This window comes from Rhinopithecus roxellana, chromosome 11 (genome assembly GCF_007565055.1).
Source record: "Rhinopithecus roxellana isolate Shanxi Qingling chromosome 11, ASM756505v1, whole genome shotgun sequence".
Lineage (NCBI taxonomy): Eukaryota > Metazoa > Chordata > Mammalia > Primates > Cercopithecidae > Rhinopithecus > Rhinopithecus roxellana.
The window spans coordinates 89,969,901-89,988,460 of NC_044559.1; the positions used below are offsets into that span (position 1 = coordinate 89,969,901).

The 18,560-nt window shown below is 35.4% G+C and overlaps 1 protein-coding gene across 3 annotated transcripts in view; it reads right to left on the reverse strand.

The window, feature by feature from the left end:
* CTNNA3 (catenin alpha 3) overlaps positions 1 to 18,560 on the reverse strand; it is a 1,783,100-nt gene that overhangs the window by 450,665 nt on the left and 1,313,875 nt on the right. For all 3 annotated transcript variants that reach the window (XM_030941008.1, XM_030941007.1, XM_030941009.1), the window contains exon 12: positions 12,786 to 12,986. In XM_030941008.1, coding sequence (XP_030796868.1) covers positions 12,786 to 12,986 — 201 coding nt within the window. The remainder of the gene's footprint in view (positions 1 to 12,785; positions 12,987 to 18,560) is intronic.

Below are 18,560 nucleotides of genomic sequence, written 5' to 3' on the forward strand. Positions count from 1 at the left end.
TCATCCATGAGGGATGCATCCTCACCAGATACTGAATCTGCTGATGCCTTGATCTTGAATTTCCCCACCTCTAGAACTGTGAACAATACATTTCTGTTGTTTATGACTAGCCCAGACTAAGATAATTTGTTATAGCAGCCTGAACGAACTGAGATGGTCTAGTTATAGAAGCTGAGCACCTTTAAAAAAGTAAATAAAAACAGAGCAGTTAGCAACAAAACCTAATGCAACCACTTGCTTAACTCTGTGTGATTAAGGTAGATGTGTGTGTCTCTTTGTGTGTGTGTGTTCTAGTATCTTCAGTGGGTTTTTTAAACAAAATAAATGAGTTATAATGACAACAGTTACAGACAGTGTTGGATAATTGAAAGGGTTTGCAAAATTCTATGGAAACTACTCAGAGAAGACCTATTCAAGAAGAAAGAATGTGCAGCCCACACACCCGGGGTCAGGAGACTTGCACACCTACCCAGAATCCTTTCTCAGTCACACAGGATGTGCTTCATCTCTGAATTATGAAGCTTCAGGATATACGTCCCACTGATCAATAGCTAAGCCATGCTATGTAACTGGCTAGCCCATGTGCGAGCCATCAATCTACACACCCCTCAACAATATAAACAAGCTGACTCTTGGTACTAACAAGGTGATTTCAAACTTAAACAATGTATTATAAATATAAACTAGTTCACTCCTTCTTATTGTGGCCAAAAGTCAGTATCGGACCTCCAGGTAATGATGGAGAGTTCCAGCTCAGCTGTAAGATAACTCTTTTCCAAATGATCATTTAAAGCAAAATAAATCAATCACTGACATATTATATATATAATATATACTATACATATATAGTTACAACACTACGTATAATACATATATTTATATATAGTATCACTGCAAATATATAGAAACATATACACATAACTTTAATATATGGAATAGATATTCAAAACCAGCATAACAGATGTTTGCCATGTGACACTAAAATCTGGTTTCTTAACAATGACAAAAGACATGACAAATACAGGAAATGAACAAACACAAAAAGTTAAGCATAAGATGATAGCAGTGCAAGCAGAATTTTAAAGTTTTAGGGTCACATAGTTAGAGTCGTGATATTCTAAGCCTCCTGGGTGGGGACTGGTAGAGTAATGCATCTTAGAGAGGATAGCAAATTGCTTTATCATGTGACTAATTTAATGATTCTGTTTTTCTGAATCTTTTGAAGGCTTCTTTTAGAATTATTTTCTTTTCTTTTCTTTTCTTTTTTTTTTTTTTTTCTGGGAGCCCACTGACTTTGTATTCAATTTGGATCCATTGCTTTCTAGACCTGCTTTGCATCTGCCAACTTGTCATTTTATTCATTATATCTCTGGGTTAGAATCACTATTTCAGCGTTCCATGTCCTACTATTTCTGTTTTTCCCATCTCTTGTTTTGTTTGAGCACATTTTCAAGTCGTTTCTCAAGAGGATCTACACAAGTTACATTTCTGAGTTCTTATGCACACGAAAAGGTTTTTATTTGGCCACATAATTTGGATGAATATAGTATTCTAAGATCATATTAATTTTCTCATGGAATATGAAGCCATTTCATCATTGCCTTGTAGAACTCTGTTGTGATAAGAAGTCTAACAACAGTCGAGCAGGAACTCACAGCTCCTCAGCAGAGCCGTCCTGTGCACAGTTTAGATGGAGGCTTTCGCTGCTCTCTCTCATCTATCTCCATGTTTCCAGCTGCTTTCTATCTTCTGGATCTTTTTTTTTCCTATGATAATCCTATACCCATGCATTTTCCATTATGAGTTTATTCCCTTTTGTGTTTTTTTACTGTTATTTTAACGGGATATTAGAATGGGACTGGGTAGTTATATCTTTTCAGTTTACATTTGTGTTAGCTTTCTAAATAGATGGAAGAGACAAAACAAAACACTGTTAGTACCTTGACTCAAAGTTATTTGATTGTAATTGTGAAGATAGGGCAAATACATTAATAAATGCAAATAATGGAAAAACATTGATACCAATTTACTAACAGAAGTAGCTATTAAAGGATATATAAATAAATAAAGTAGGAGAGATGGTAAGAGAAGTACAATATTTTAACTTACTTCTTCTCCCCTCAAAAATAATTTCATTTTTTAATCAACATCCATACTTTAATTCCTCTTTTTACATAAGCATTTTGAGGCATGTGGTAAAGGAATGTGTATAACCTTTCTTAAATCACTATAACCTACAATCAACACTAGACTTTAGAATATCTGGAATCTTAAAGAAATAGTGCCAGTAGTGTTTATAATAAATGATACCTTTAAAAAGTCCTATATCAGCAGAGAAATTTTATAATATAAATTGTTCACTTAACTTTAACTGCTACAGATTTTGGCAGACAGTAAAATTAAATGGTGGATGATCACCAGAATATATTACATTTTGCAAGATAGCACGGGGTTACTAACACATTTCAGGAGAAGAAATCTCTTCCCAGGTCCTTAGCCTGCTGTGTAGTGTTGTTAAGCAGTAATATTTTCTTTCGTAATTGATGAAAGAGTAAGTTGTAAATTACCATGAGCTAGAAATGTTGATTTCTGAAGTGAAAATACATGTCAGCAGAAATCATGGTTTGGCACACAGTGGAAACAGCTTTCCAGCTGCCTAAAGTCTCCTTGGCTTTATTTGAACTACTTCTATCCTCCCTGAGCTGGTTAACTGGACACCTGGTCAATGTCCACTTGTTCTACTCTCAGAATTTTTCTTCCAATTGTGGCTATCTTTAAAATATCCTTTCCACCTTTAGTCAAGCAGTCTTTCTCCACTGACGATCTTATGATATCCACTGTTTTCAGTTTTTTTCCCACGTGAAAGAGAGCTAAATAGTATTTGATTTAACTATGCATGACAAACAATTAATTGATTTCACTGAATAAAATATTCACATCTATTAATAAAGCTTGTAGATAACATTGTCATTTGCAAGTGTTGGCCTGCTGATTTGTTTTTTTCTTAGCAACAATATGCCCTTTCAGCATTTGCTTTTACGTCCACGAAGTCTGATAACATAAATGTAATATACCTTATTTTGGCAACAGCTGTGGGTACTGCTCACCTAAGAAATGCTTAATTCTTCATCTAGTAAACTTGCTCTTATCTTGAAAATGTGGCAATATAATTATATCCATTGTAACCACTCCCACCCAACCAGGACTACTTCTGAGGAATCACATAAAAATTGGCATGAAAGACATAGTTGGGAAGAGGGTGGGGATGAAATGGTTAAAGCTATTGTCAATTAAGTTCTGCTGCCTGCACCAATTACTTATCACCAGGGGAAATGCAATCTGATTTACACATTCGAATTCACATGGTTTATGTTCTCTCCCAAACTAGAGGAAAGAAAATCTAAGGGACATAATATCTTGGTTTATTCTCCAGCCTCAGTGACCTTGAACCTCAAATTTAGTTTTACAGATGAGTATATAAAAGTTTTATCAGCTCACATCAATAAATATATAACCAGACTTTTCTGGCTATATATAAAGACCCCTAAAAAAGTAAAATTAGCTGTCTTTGCAGCTGAGGGCTATTAATACATGAAATAGATACTTGTAACAACTGAAGGAAGTGGTTTCGTTAGTTTCATAAATCTGATTTTTGAGATGAAATGGAAGAGAGAAGCCTTCTGCCAGTTTGTCTACATTTTTAAAAACATACACTATATTACGGTCTATAAAACATTTTACAGTAATTCTCTTTCAAAGAGATTTAATTCTTGGATTACCCAGTAGACAGCTGTCTAGCCCAGAGCTCCTAACAACTCTGCTGAGGCATACTGGTGTGTGTTAGTGAGAGGAGCTTTCAGATCTTGACCTCCACAGCTCTCAAGGTAGTTGGGAAGGAGCTAAGACTGCTTGATAACTGCAGTCTCTGATCCCCTCAGGCCTTGAGCAGCCACTTCCTTTTTCCCAGTGGCTATGCAAACATTATGATTTTATTTATTTATTTATTTATTTATTTATTTATTTATTTATTTTTTGAGACGGAGTCTCGCTCTGTCGCCCGGGCTGGATTGCAGTGGCCGGATCGCAGCTCACTGCAAGCTCCGTCCCCCGAGTTTACACCATTCTCCTGCCTCAGCCTCCCCAGTAGCTGGGACTACAGGCGTCCGCCACCTCGCCCGGCTCATTTTTTGTATTTTTTTTAGGAAAGACGGGGTTTCACCGTGTTAACCAGGATGGTCTCAATCTCCTGACCTCGTGGTCCGCCCGTCTCAGCCTCCCAAAGTGCTGGGATTACAAGCTTGAGCCACCGCGCCTGGCCGATTTTATTTATTTTTATTATTATCATTTTTTTTTGAGAGACAGGATCTCACTCCTCCCCAGAATAGAGTGCAGTGGCACATTCACAGCTCACTGGAGCCTCAAACTCCTAGGCTCAAGCGATCCTCACACCTCAACCCAAGTATCTTGGACTACAGGTGTGTACCACTATGCCTGGCTAATATTTTTTAATTGTTATTTTTTTCTTTTGTAGAGCTGGGTCTCACTACGTTGCCTAGGCTGATCTTGAACTCCTGGGCTCAGGCAATCCTCTCACCTCAGCCTTCCAAAGTGCTGGGATTACAGGTATGAACCACTGACCAGCCTCAAACACTATGATCTTAGAAAGCACTAGTCTATGCTGTTACAAAGGATGTCTCATACTTAGTAATCTTAAAAACTAATGAAGTCAAAGTACCCATTCCTTTGGATTTAAAACAAAATGATACAGTTCAATTCAGTATCACTCTACATTTGAACACTAGGATACAGAACTGTTAACCTTTGTCGTTGTAAAGAAAGAAGAAACCTCAGTATATCACTGAAGGATATACTTTCCCCTTTTTTGAAAACCTTCATAGACTCCTTTATGCTTTTACAGATACAGCAAAACAAACATTATTTTATGAAGCTATTGTCTTGGCCATAGAATCATATTCACATCATATATTCAGCTATGGCATGTCTTCGCTGGAATGTACCTCGATTTGGAGTGGTATCATGACACCTTGTTTAATAAATCTACCAGAAATAAAGCAGGCTTTTATGCCTATTTTAAAGGTTTCATAAACCATCTAAAAGAATTAGCTTTGCAACGAGCTGCTGAAGGCAGTGTTCTTGGTTGCACAATATGGATGCAAGTAATTCCATTGTCCCAGTGATGTCCAATTAAGTTGGCAACATCAATCCTTAATTTCCTTTCTCTGAGTCCTTTTGTTTCCTTGTTGATAATCATCCTCTCCTGCTTCTCATCATCCCCAACTCCCCGCTTTGCTAACAGACTTCAAAGCCCATTATTATGCAGGGAATATGCCGGTGTAAGAGTCTTAGTGTGAGGCAGAGCACTGTCTGCAAAGAAGCTCAAAGGCCATGTGCTCACCCCTATGTATGCTGACAGCCAAGGTGTGGGCACATGATTTAAACTCTACTAAGATAATGCTTCTGGCACAGGAAGTTGAATTTAAAGCAAGTGAGGCAAAAGCAGGGATATTTTATGATTTATTCCAATGGTAGAACTATCTGAAATGTGGTAGCAAATAAATGTACCATCCGCGGGGTCCAGTGTTATAATGTTATGATACCGTTAGTGGCATTAAATGTTCAGAGGGGGCTGGAATGGCATTTCAAAAAGCTATTCTTTGGGATGACTTTAACTGTGTTTCCTATATGAAGTGTCCCTTGCAGTCTGCCAGTTTTCTCTTCTTGTTCTCCAGCCTTCCTGTGTTTTTCTGTCTAATTTAGCCATTCTTAATTTCAGTTGTTTGCAACCCAGAACCAAAACTAATACTTCATGTCTAATCTTTTAAAACATAAATTATTTTTCTACTGCCTTCAGCACATAAAGATTCATAAGAGTAAATCTGAATTAGTGATTTTACAGATATATGGGAAAGTAGGATCAGAATGAAAGATGTGACCTCTTTCTTTTTCTAGATGATATCTTGTTTCCCTGGAGAATATCCATATGAGGCTGGTCGCAGGCGTTCTAGAGTTACAGAAGATACAAGACCTCTGGAACATCTTTGCACTGGTGAATAACCACACGGCCTGTTCCCATTCTCCGGTTCATCTTCCAATTCTCCCTTCCTTTCAGTCCACGCCAATTCATCTCCACTGTCCTTAACCCATCCTTCATTCAGCAAAAATCTCAAAGTTACTGTATTAGTCTATTCTCATACTGGTCTCACACTGATATGAAGAAATACCTGAGACTGGCTAATTTATAAAGAAAAGAGGTTTAATTGACTCACAGTTCCACATGGCTGGGGAGGCTTCAGGAAACTTACAATCATGGCAGAAGGCACCTCTTCACAGGGAGGCAGGAGAGAGAATGAGTGCCCCAAAGGGAAATGCCAGATGCTTATGAACCCATCGGATTTTGTGAGAAATCACTATCACAAGAACAGCATAGGGGAAACCACCCCTATGATTCAATTACCTCCCACTAAGTCCCTCCCTCGACACATGAGGATTACGGGAATTACGGTTCAAAATGAGATTTGGGTGGGGACACAGCAAACCACATTAGTTACATATTTTACACTTTGCAGATATGGCAGTATTTCAACCCCTCTTTAATATCCACCCTTAAGCCCTTTATATTATTCCTCGTTTAACAATGAAATTTCTACCAGTGTGTCAGAATATTTTTTATTTTTTAAATAAGGCTATTACCAACAGTGTCACTTTAGATTACTCCATGTAACCTGTCAAAAAGGTCAGAAAAGATTTTGCATCACACAATACATATTGAAGATTGCGGTTTTTATAGCACTTTCTTTTTTCTGACAAGTTTGTATGTTCATTTACTTAAAATGGCAAGATGAGAATCTTGTCATTCTCATTTTAGTTCTTTAACTAGATCCTTAGTCTCTTAACCAGATCTGGGTCCTATTTAAATCCAGTCTTCCTTGAACAGAAAACAGGTTTTTCCACTCAGGAGTTCTAATAGCTACTTTCTTCAATTCATAGTGTTACCTAAGGTCCCACACTCCTACGGGAACAGAAGCCCTTCCATGGTCATGAGATCTTACTCTTCTTTAGAGAGACTGAATTGTAATTTAATTTCCAACTTTAGAATTATCAACACGAAGACACACAGTTATCCAGGTTAGCCAAGTGATCTGCAGACAGAAACCTCTTGTTAATGCTCTCTAATTGTGTTTTAAAAAAAAAAGTTAGATTAATGTTTAATCCAAAAGGCAGAAAGTATATAATTTGAAAGCCTGTTCAGACTGCTAAAAGGGGAGGAAGTTCATCAACAATAGTTCCCAAATGTGAAAGCATAGTCACTACCCCTTATAGGGATTTGCTGGAAGCATTACTGAAATTAGGTTCAGTCAGATCTTTCAACAGATGTAGTTCAATGATGGTTCTTGTAAGTAATTGGATACACAATATTCATGATCTATTGTTCAAAAGCTTGCTGAAGAACCTTTTAAAAATCTGACCCCAAGTTTTCTGGAAGTGGCTAAGATCTAACTGTGGACAGTAATGAATCACTTTCTTAATCTTTTCTCTGCCCCATCCTTTGACACAGCCTACTGTTTTGAGGGGTTTTTTTCCTCCTAAATTGGGATGATAACTTATTCTCCTGCTTGACTAGACTGTATCACAGTGTAACCTTGCAGTAAATTTTAAATTTAAATTTTGGAGAAGGACTTGGTATCAATGATCATTGGGCCCCTCTACTATGTGTAGATGCTACCGGGGAAAATAAAAATAAAGAAAGTGTGATGTCTGTCTTTAAGGACGTTACAATCTTGTGGGAGAAACTTGTATGTAAATGGCTGATTATGATCAAAGGCAAAGTGAAATAAACATTAACTAGAGGACAAGCTCATAGTAATACAGATAATGGAGCAATTAATTCTAACTGAAAGGGAATCAAAAGCTCCTTTGCAAAGGTGGTGGCATTTGAGAAAGTGTTTAGAATGATTATATTTTAAGAGGGCAGTAGAGAAGAAAAGGCAATCATTCCAACTGCAGGGATAGAATTAGCAAAGCCTTAGAGGCTCAATTCAAGAGGTTTCGTTTTGGGTTTTTATTTTTATTTTTATTTTTATTCTAACACCTGACACAATGGTAGGCCCTGGGAGAGATTCAAAGAGAAATAACATGAGTGTATTTTTCTCCTGTAACTCATATTCCATTTTGAAAGAAAAGCCTTTTTTTGTTTATTTTATTTTATTTTTGTTTGTTTTTTGAGACAGAGTCTCGCTCTGTCACCCCTCCTGGAGTGCAGTGGCAGAATCTCGACTCACTGCAGCCTCCGCCTCCTGGGTTCAAGCAATTCTCCTGCCTCAGCCTCCCGAGTAGCTAGGATTACAGGCACATGCTACAATGCCCAGCTAATTTTTTTGTATTTTTTCTAGAGACAGGGCTTCACCATGTTGGCCAGGCTGGTCTTGAACTCCTGACCTCATGATCCACCTGCCTTAGCCTCCAAAAGTGCTGGAATTACAGGTGTGAGCCACCACACCCGGTCCAGAAAAGCCATTTTTATGTTAATATATCTGAGGAGTTCATCAAGAGCATATACTTGTCTGGGTTGATGTAATTGAGTGGCATGTCCCTTAAGAGCTACAGAGCACGAGAACAGAAAGAATTCATTATTGCCAAAGGTTTCTAAAGGACATGAATATAGGCTTTTTCTTGAAATAGGCATAGAATTTGATGTGAGCCACAAGGGGTAGAGATATTTAAAAAGAGAGCGATGGCAGTTAATAATCTAGGCGTGTCCCCGCCATTATAGAAGTATTAAGTGTTGTGGAAGGTGCCTTTTGGCCCACATCAGAAAAAAAAAAAAAAAAAATTAGAAATACAATTTTAGGTGAAATCAAATACCTCCAGAGTTCAAGAAGGTAAACTGAGCAAAGAAGACTGGGGAGGGACTCAGAAGACTGAGCAAAGAGAATGGAAGGGACTGTGGCATGGTAGAGACCATGGCCAAGGCTCAGTGAAAAAGAGGACACCACGAAGCTCCAGCCAATTCCCATGAAACTTATGGTAGTCAAAACTCCACTGGCCACATAAAAATTCTTTTAGTCATATCTAGTATGTGGACTACTAATTTTCAAACACTGCTGGACTGCAGAGGGCAAGGAATGCTAGAACTCAAACCTTTAGTTTTTATAACTATTTAAGGTTGTAGGACAGAGCTGCAATGCAAAAAAAAAAGTACCATGTTTTAATCAAGCTACAAAATGCAAGATATGTACATGTAAACTATATTAAATGAAAGGGAATTGATAGGGGTTACCAACTGCTATTAAAGTTTTTTTAAACTAAGTTTTAAATGAAACACATCTTAAAACTCTATCTGTTGTTTAAACTGGAGTAAACAATTTATAATACAATTTTAGAAACATTCATTGACTCAAAATTTCTTTCAACTGTCTCATTTGCCTTTGAGACAACAACAACAAAAAATGTAACTATATGGCACTTGTTCATTCTAAGAAGGAGGGAATTCTGGATACACACTTTCCAGTCTTGGTCTCAATACTTGACGAATGAACCTGTATTTGCCATCACTGCCAGGTGCCAACAGTGGATGCCACCAGGATATCTTGGTCAGATTCATTTATGTGCCTGTTCTGTTTTGGTCCATGAGCCTGGCTAACAGTAAAACCAGGTGGGGCTTGGAGGTTTGCAACAGCTGCTCTGGGGCCTGCTGATTCCTGAATTTTATAGAGTTCATAAATCACACAAAAATGTCCTATGTCAGTCCACTTCCAGTTTAGGTTTTTCCCCAACATAGTACAAAAGAACTGAAGTTGACACTAAGAGTATAATCTGTAAGCCTTCACACCACAGTCCAGAAGGTTTATTATTTATTTAAAAAGCTAATGTATTCTATCTTCTCTATTAAGAATTCCTGATGGGAGGAGGAGCTTAGTAACAGGGATGAATGGGGTGGGATAAAGAAATTCACATGAAGATTACAATATTATGCTTCTATCTGGGTGAAACGTACCATTCCAGATGTTGACTACATTTCATTAGAGTTTATGAACAATATAATTTCCTGAAATATAATAGGTCAGCCCTGCTTCTTAATGCTGAGAAAACACTTAGAAAATCATCAAATTTTGAAAATGTACTAATAAGCTACAAAGTCTGATTAAAATCAAAGGTGCTATGTTCTAAAAACATTCTTTGTGATTTAGATAAGTATGGCTTATATTTCATCATTTATGACAATACTTTAAGGCAAACTTTGCAAAGATGGAAAAGTCTCGGTAATAAACAACAACTCACAATAACTCCTCATTAAGTCATTTTCAGAAAGGAGGGTTAAATCCTGAAGACTGTATAAAAGCAAAGGAAACACAGAGAAAAACAGTTCACAGGTATTACTGTTCACTTGCTAAAAAGTAAACTATGAAGGCCTCATAACACAAAACAAGATATTTCCAATTATTTAATTTGGTAATTATTTATAAATAATAAGTCTAAGATGTGAAACAGATGCAAACAAAGATGAACATCTCCTGTTAGTAAATTGTGGAGGATAGAGTAGTGGGAAGTATCTTTCATAGACAATATCTCCATGGGAAAGAAAATTTTCACATTTTTCAGCTTTGGTTAAGATCAAACTGATCTAATTAGCTTTCTCATCTAATTTATTGCTCAGAATTTCCTTTAGTGAGGCATGCTTTTCATAAATTTCAAGGAAAGCTATTTGGAGAATAGTTTGGAGTTAGACATAAACAAAAATGGAAAGCTTTTTCAAAGATACACCAAAAATTTTCTGAATAACAGAAATAACAAAATTGGGATGTCATAAACTATACTGTTACACTAATAATAAGATGCTGTTTATACACAATAACCTAGGATTATTTTATATTCATTTTATTTGGGATATAGAACATAATTTACCTAGAGAATTTTAATTAAAATTATATACCACTAATTAGAAGAAAAAAAGATTTTTTTTCTAATATTTTCTATATTAGAAAATATAATATCTATATATTTTCTTCTAATATAGTCATATCGATTAGCTATCTGGAAAGGTTATTACAAATCAAAGAGGGATTAATAAACTCTTAAGTGTGTAAATAACTTTGTCTCATTATTTTCTGATTTCAGAGTGATAGAGCCTAAAACTGTAAATCTGGTACCTCAAACAGACATTATGATCATAAAGAGCATGCTCACAAGACTAACATGATTATAAAACTGAGACAGAGGCAAAATATTAGTCCTGCTAGATTTTACCTAATCAATTCCTGATAGGAAATTTTTATTTGTCTAAAAAAAAAAAACCCTGTTACATTCTTCTTTTACTTACATGCTATTCTCAGAAGGTAGAAAAAAATCAGGGACACAGATAACTCTGTATTTAATTTTGACCAACAAGAAAGGAGTGCTTAAATTTAGTTACGGAAGAGATACTGAATGACCAGAGCACAATCATCTTTTTAAACAAGTAAATATATTACCACAACTTATTGAAAGAGTAACTACTATGTGCCCTATTGATACCGGTGACTTTGAGGAGCAGATATAGAAATATAAATTTAATAATATCAAGAGTTTTATCTTTCCTTACCACATTGTTAGCATTGCATTATTTTAGAAATATTTCAAAGAGATAATAAGAAAACTATATACCAAGATTCATCAATGACTTTGTTTATCAACTTACTAGAAAAACAGCAAAACCGATCATCAATTCCCTGCAAACCTTGCTAAGCTTGCCTTGCAGCACAGTGCTTCAGACCTAGTCTCTAGTGAATATTATTCAACTGTTGACGTGTTTCTCTTAATTCATTTTGAGGAGTGACTTCAAAAATAAAAGAAAAACTTAAAAAATGACTTATCCTTGTCTCTTCTATTCCTTTTGCTAAACAATGTTCCATATTCCATATGCATAACATGAAAAATGATTCTCTAGGATCGACAACTTAAGGTTGGAATTTCAAATATTTTAGGAATCACAGATGCACCATCACCCTACTGTTAGGAGACAATAGTAAAAAATCTAACCGGAGGATTTCACAGATTCACAAAGGGTTTTCACAGAAAGGAGTTCTGTTATGACTTATAAAAATAGTTGATTGTCCTCATTGTTTTTGAATCCATATGAATTCAGACACTTCTGTAAGTTTCTCGGAGAAAGGTTAACAATCGTGTTAAAACATCATTTTACTGAGAGATTCAAAAACGAAGCATTTACTGGCTGATTCTTAGAAAATATTAACTTGAGTGCTGCGACCAACACAAAATACTGGTTCCATATTTCTTACGCAATCAAAGAAGATTATGTGCAAGAACAAATTGCTGTTTTGCAAACAGACTGCAAATGAAGGTAAGAGCATTTCTCTGGAAACACAGGACTGACTTGCTATGTTTAAGTAACGTAAACAAAAACCTAGGGATATCAATGATACAGTTAAGAGAGGGTTTGGTGATTATCACATACTTAATACCATATCAGTCTAATTATATCTCCTAACAGATAAGGCATTAATAAACATTCTAAATGGTTTCTGGCTAAGGCCTGTGGGTAATTTACATAACGCATGTATTTATAGAAGACCTCTTTTCAACAATGAATATATTTACTTCTCAGAGATAAATTTCAAATTGCATAACCGAAGTGTGCAAGCACTATGTGGCAATATATGTGAAAAGAAGCAACACAGACTGGAATCTTTCCCACATATATGAATATTCGGTATCTATGTAGATTCAGATATGAGAAACAGTGCAGCTGTTATTGGCAACTGACTTACCAGTACTTGTAAGGAAGTTAACGTTTCTCATTACACCTTCTGTGTAAGCCCCTGGCTCGTAACTGTCCATTTCACCCGTGACGATGTGAGCAACTCTTGCTGCCCGGCCTCTGATAGCACCCGCAGCACGGTCTAAATTATCAGCATCCTGGTCTCTTAAGGCTATGATACACTTGTTGACATCTTCCAAGATATGGCTTTCTGTAAGTAAATCAATCAAATTAGTTTTTGTGTGTGTGTGTTTAAAAATCATACAAATCTAGCAGATTGTAATTATGTTAACTTCTGACTTCAGATAGAGTGCACATTGGAAATGGAAGATTTTGAGAATCATAAGAAAATTGGAGACATATTTTGCGTACATCCCTCTACTCTTTAATAGCAAAATCCATGAAATATAACATGTTACATTTTAAGAGAAATTTGTATTGACTGTATATTATTTTAGATTCTAGTTCCAGTAGATTAGATTTCTAGAGTGGCACAGAGGTGGAAATTAAAGACAGTTTCTAGATTAAAATGAAAATAAACTATGTGATGATGAAATGCTACATTGTGAATGAAAGCAATATTATACAGATTATAAAACTTATATATAATAAGGAAAAGATTGATTTAAACAAATGAATTCCAGAGAAAGTTGCCTACTCTGAAGAGTGTCTCCTGATCTCCTCCTCTCCATTCTTCTTTAGATGACTAGGGCATGAACATAGCAGGAAGTTTAAAACATACACATAAAACAATTATAACAATATGATCTCAGTAATTCCAGGACATATCATTAATTCTCTTTCTCTCTCTTTTTGTCTCTCTCACTCTCTCTTTCTGTCCCAATCTGCTTGTGTATATGTGTTGACTATGTGTGTGTTTTGAGCTACAGAGGAGCTCTTCAGTTTCCTTACAGAGTCACACTTCCCTCTTATTGTACAGAAAATAAAATCTGTCTGGGTGTGGTGGCTCACACCTGATATCCTAGCACTTGGGGAGACCTAGGAAGGAGGATGACTTGGGGCCAGAAGTTCAAGACCAGCCTGGGCAGCACAGCAAGACCCTTTACAACAAAATAAATTTACCCAGGAGTAGTAGCATGTCGCTGTAGTCCTAGTTACTTGGGAGGCTGAGGTGGGAGGATTGATTGAGCCCAGGAGTTAGAGGCTGCAGTGAGCTTTCATCACACCACTACACTCCAGCCTGGATAATAGAGTGAGGCTCTATCTATCTATCTATCTATCTATCTATCTTAAATTAAATATATATATTTAAAATTTAAGTGTATTTATAAATATAACATTATTTATTCATATATTTATTCATATATTTCATAATGATATGTTCCGGAATTACTGAGATTTTATTGTTTAATTGTTTTCTGTGAATGTTTTAAGGAAATAGTTATTAAAGATATTAAGTGGGGATTCATGTGATAAAGCCAGAAGCCAAAACACTAAATATATCCTAAATATATATGCACCCAATACAGAAGCACCCAGAATCATAAAGCAAGTCCTTAGAGACCTAGAAAGAGACTTAGACTCCCACACAATAATAATGGGAGACTTTAACACCCCACTGTCAATATGAGACAGAACAATGAGACAGAAGGTTAACAAGGATATCCAGGACCTGAACTCAGTTCTGCAATAAGCAGACCTAATAGACATAATTGTTGAAAAAAGAAAATAAAGTCAAACTACCATTGAATATGGTCCCTGTTAACCTTCTGAGACATGGCTTCTGTTATTCTGTTATACATATTTTATGATTTCCAAAATCGTTCATGATCTTCCATGTCTCTGTCCTTGGGCATATTAAAACCTTGGTGTAGACAATCTGTCCCCTTTGACCTGCTTGCTCAACTCCTACTATTCTTTCAAGCCACTAGGCAAATGTTCCTGCCTCAGGAAATCCATGCTGACTTCCTCATTCCCTACAACAAAACCAACTTTGTTCCATGTTGTTTGGGATTCACATAAAATGGTATATGCTCTTCGATTAGAGATTCTTCCTGTGTTTTAATTATTTACTTATAAAACTCTCTCTCTCTCTCGTAGAATTTGAAATATATCTGAGGGAAAGAATTTTATCTTATTCCTCGAGGTATTCTATATACTACCTGTTATAATCCTTAGTACCTGTTAGGCTAACAAGAATGCTTGTTGAATGAATGAATGAATGAATGAATGAATGAATGAATGAAGCTCTCATAAGACATTCTTAAATCATGGGTTATGAACATAAGTAAACACTATCTGTGATCTGAAATTAGGTAAATTTAACCCACATTAGGGACATTCAAAGTCATTTACATGAAAAATATTAAACATTAAAAACCTTCATTATAAATTAACTAGGACTTTAACCTAATTTGTAGCATTCAGTTATGAATGTATCATTAAAGCCTACAGTAAATACAGTCATGGTCCAATCTCAACAGAAAGCATATGTATATTCTCATATTTCCCCTGGAACAGAAGTACAGGTTTGAGTTTAGAAGGCATAATAATCATCAATTTTTACGAAGTTCACAGATGTACACTTTAATGACACATTAAGAAGTTACCATTTTCAAGTACATTGGTAAGATCTTTTTTTAAAAAAACAAATGCAACATATATGTATTCTATGAATGTTTACTCTGTATTCACTAAGGTGCTCAATTTTATATTGCAGAGCTATTTTTCTTAGTCCTATACAAGTGAAAGAATAGTTACAGAAAAAACAATGTCCATTCTTGGAAGATTGATAATAGGTAATAAACTCTGTAATTTCTCTTTAATTAAAGATGAAATGATAGCTTGTACAAACTATGTTTTCCTAGTGAATTTTGCAGAGGAGAAAATATACAAAGATATTCACTAACAATGAATGAGTAGTCACCTCTTCTGTAGAAGTATGATCTATATGCCCATGAATGTATTATTTAATGCAGTTAATAATAATATAGCAAGAATTTTTCTGTTTTTTTTTTTTTGTTGTTGTTGTTTGGCTGTACAGAAGGTTGTGTGATTACTGCTCACAATTAAATAATGCTGTCAGAAGCCATGGTGTTAAATATTGTTGAAGAATTATAGAGGTAAGGTCAGACGTGGAAATAAAAGTCTTATATAAACATATAAGATATAAAAAATAAATAAGTGAAATAAGTGAAAAGAATCTATAACCAGACTTAACCCAAAGCAGCTATAGTAAGAATGTTGGAGAAGATGTATAAATGATCTTTGAAATTTCTAAGATTAAATACAGCACAAAAGAATTGGAAAAGGTTCACAAATTTCGTATTATTGTGACACTTTCCCATTACCCTGAATGCTTTACAGAATGCTACCAACAACTATTTGCATGAGGCTTAAACATAGAATGCTAGAAAAAGAAAATCAAAATGTTAGGTACCTCCCACATACGCATAATAACTAAACATTAAACGGCTTCTTAAAAATGATTATTTCTCTGCTATTTATATTTCTGGTGAATTTAAGTGGCTAAAAGACCTTCATGAAGGCTTGAGTTTTTATGCCCCACTACACAGCCCTTAAACTTTTAGGAAAGAATAAAATGCCAAATACCTTGTATATAACTTCCTACTGTTGAATCTCTTTAGACTTTGCTGCTAATGGAATGGCTTTACTATTTAAACACAGCAAAAGTCATTTGGCTCTCTCCCCAAATAATTTTTTTTCTGAAGTAGATGCACTTGAGCTCAACAAATGCATCATTTAAAAAATGAGGTTAAAAGAAAGAATATGTTATTATAGAGCAAGCACATTTAGAATACTATGGTTTGAAGGATTGTCACACAGCAAAGATTTTTCTTAACAGCTTCAGAGTATCAGCTTAACATTTGCTCTGAGGTGAGGGGTGGAATGTCCTGGTGTTAGCGTAAATGCTGAAATGCATTTATTTAAGAGCAGAGAATTGTTGAATTATTAGCAATTTCTATCAATCATTTTATGGCCATCTTGAGATGCAAAGGGTGATTTCTATTATGTTGGAAAATAGTAATACACAGGATAATAAAGGAACTGATCTTTGACTAAAAGGTACTTTGGTGCAAGCTTTTTTTGGTGCAAGCTTCTCTGGCTAACTCCAACTTCAGTCGCTATAGGAAGTGTAGCACAATAAAATTTTGAAATGCATTTTTTAAATTATAATTTTTTCTAGCTGTTCAGTTTCACATATATATATGTATATATAAACAACTATGTATATGTGTGTGTGTGTGTGTGTCTATATATATATAGAGAGAGAGAGAGAGAGAGAGATTCTCCTTCTGTCACCCAGGATGGGGTGCAGTGCCGTAATCATAGCTCATTGCAACCTCAAACTCCTAGGCCCAAGTGATCATTCCATCTCAGGCTCTCAAGTAGCTAGAACTACAGGAACTCACCGCCATGCATGGCTGTTTTAATTTTTTATAGAGAGAGGGTCTTGCTATGTTGCTCAGGCTGGTATCGAACTCCTTGCCTCAAGCGATTCTCCTACCTCAGATTCCCAAAGTGTTGAGATTACTGGAGAGAGCCTCTGCACCTGGCCAGTTTTCAACAATTAAAGCCAGAATTTTAAGGTCAAATATATTGCCCCAGGGAAAGTAGAAAACAAACAAAATTCAGTGAGAACAAAATGTTAAATCATTGGCTTTCAACAGCCAAAGTAGAATTTTATAAATCTACAGTCCAGAGAACAGACTGAAAGTAGAGGCACATTTTTGTTGCAAAAGCTAGACTTGGTTGAGAGGTAAAAGTTTCTGCTTTTAATTCCTGAAGTGGGATTTTGAATATATCAACGGCAAAGTCTTAAGGGGAAGAGAGTTTATGCTGTAATCCATCAAGCAAGAAATGATACACTAACAACAGTTTCCTCCCCTGATATCTAGATACGCAAGAAAAAGATTCAGAGAAGAGAAGAAAAAAGAAAAAGTTATTAACTAGTTTTTCTAGAGAAACTGAGCTATATTGCAAAATAGATTGAATTTTCTAAATTGTCAAGATTAAGTTTAGCTACCCAGTGTATATGAGCTCAGAGAGTTAAGCTAAATTTAATTATTAAAAAACAAGTTTCCATTTTTGCATACCTGGTTCCATAGTTATAAATTAAATACACATTACACAGGCAACTACACAAATGTTCAACAAACAAAAACAAGAATACAGTAATTTTTCTTTCCTATTTACCCAAAAAACATGAAACTAAAAAGCAAATAGAATGCATTACTATGTGAGCTAATTGTTGTTTATCTATCTACTTAAAGATGGTCAAAATTTGTTTGGCAAGAGTTTGATTATGATTATTGGTTTCCAAATTAAACAATATCCCACAGAAAGATCTAAGCAAAAACTAGCTTGAGAATACAGAGTATGCATACAGTTAAATGTAAAATGTAAAGTTCCTTCTTCCTCTTTTACCTCCTAAATCCTTTCTTCTGTCTCTTCTCTCCTAAGTCTTAATATATGTTAGAAAATGTGATGATATAAAAAATAAAGCACAGTCCCTGTCTGCAAAGGGTTCACAATCTAGTAACCAGAAAATAAAGCACTTTTTATTTTATTGTCTTTTATTCTGCCCAATACAATAGTCAAAATTGTAGTCACTTTGTAATTTTACAAAAGTTTTGTTAAACTTTAACAAAATTTGCCCAGTTTCTTTGCACTGCAAGCTGTTTATTCTTGAGCTTTTAGACAGCTCGAATTTACTTGTCTTACTTTTGACAATAATAAAAAGAAAAATAAAGTCCAATATTGCTATTTCCAAGCCAATTATCAACAATACTTATACAAACTC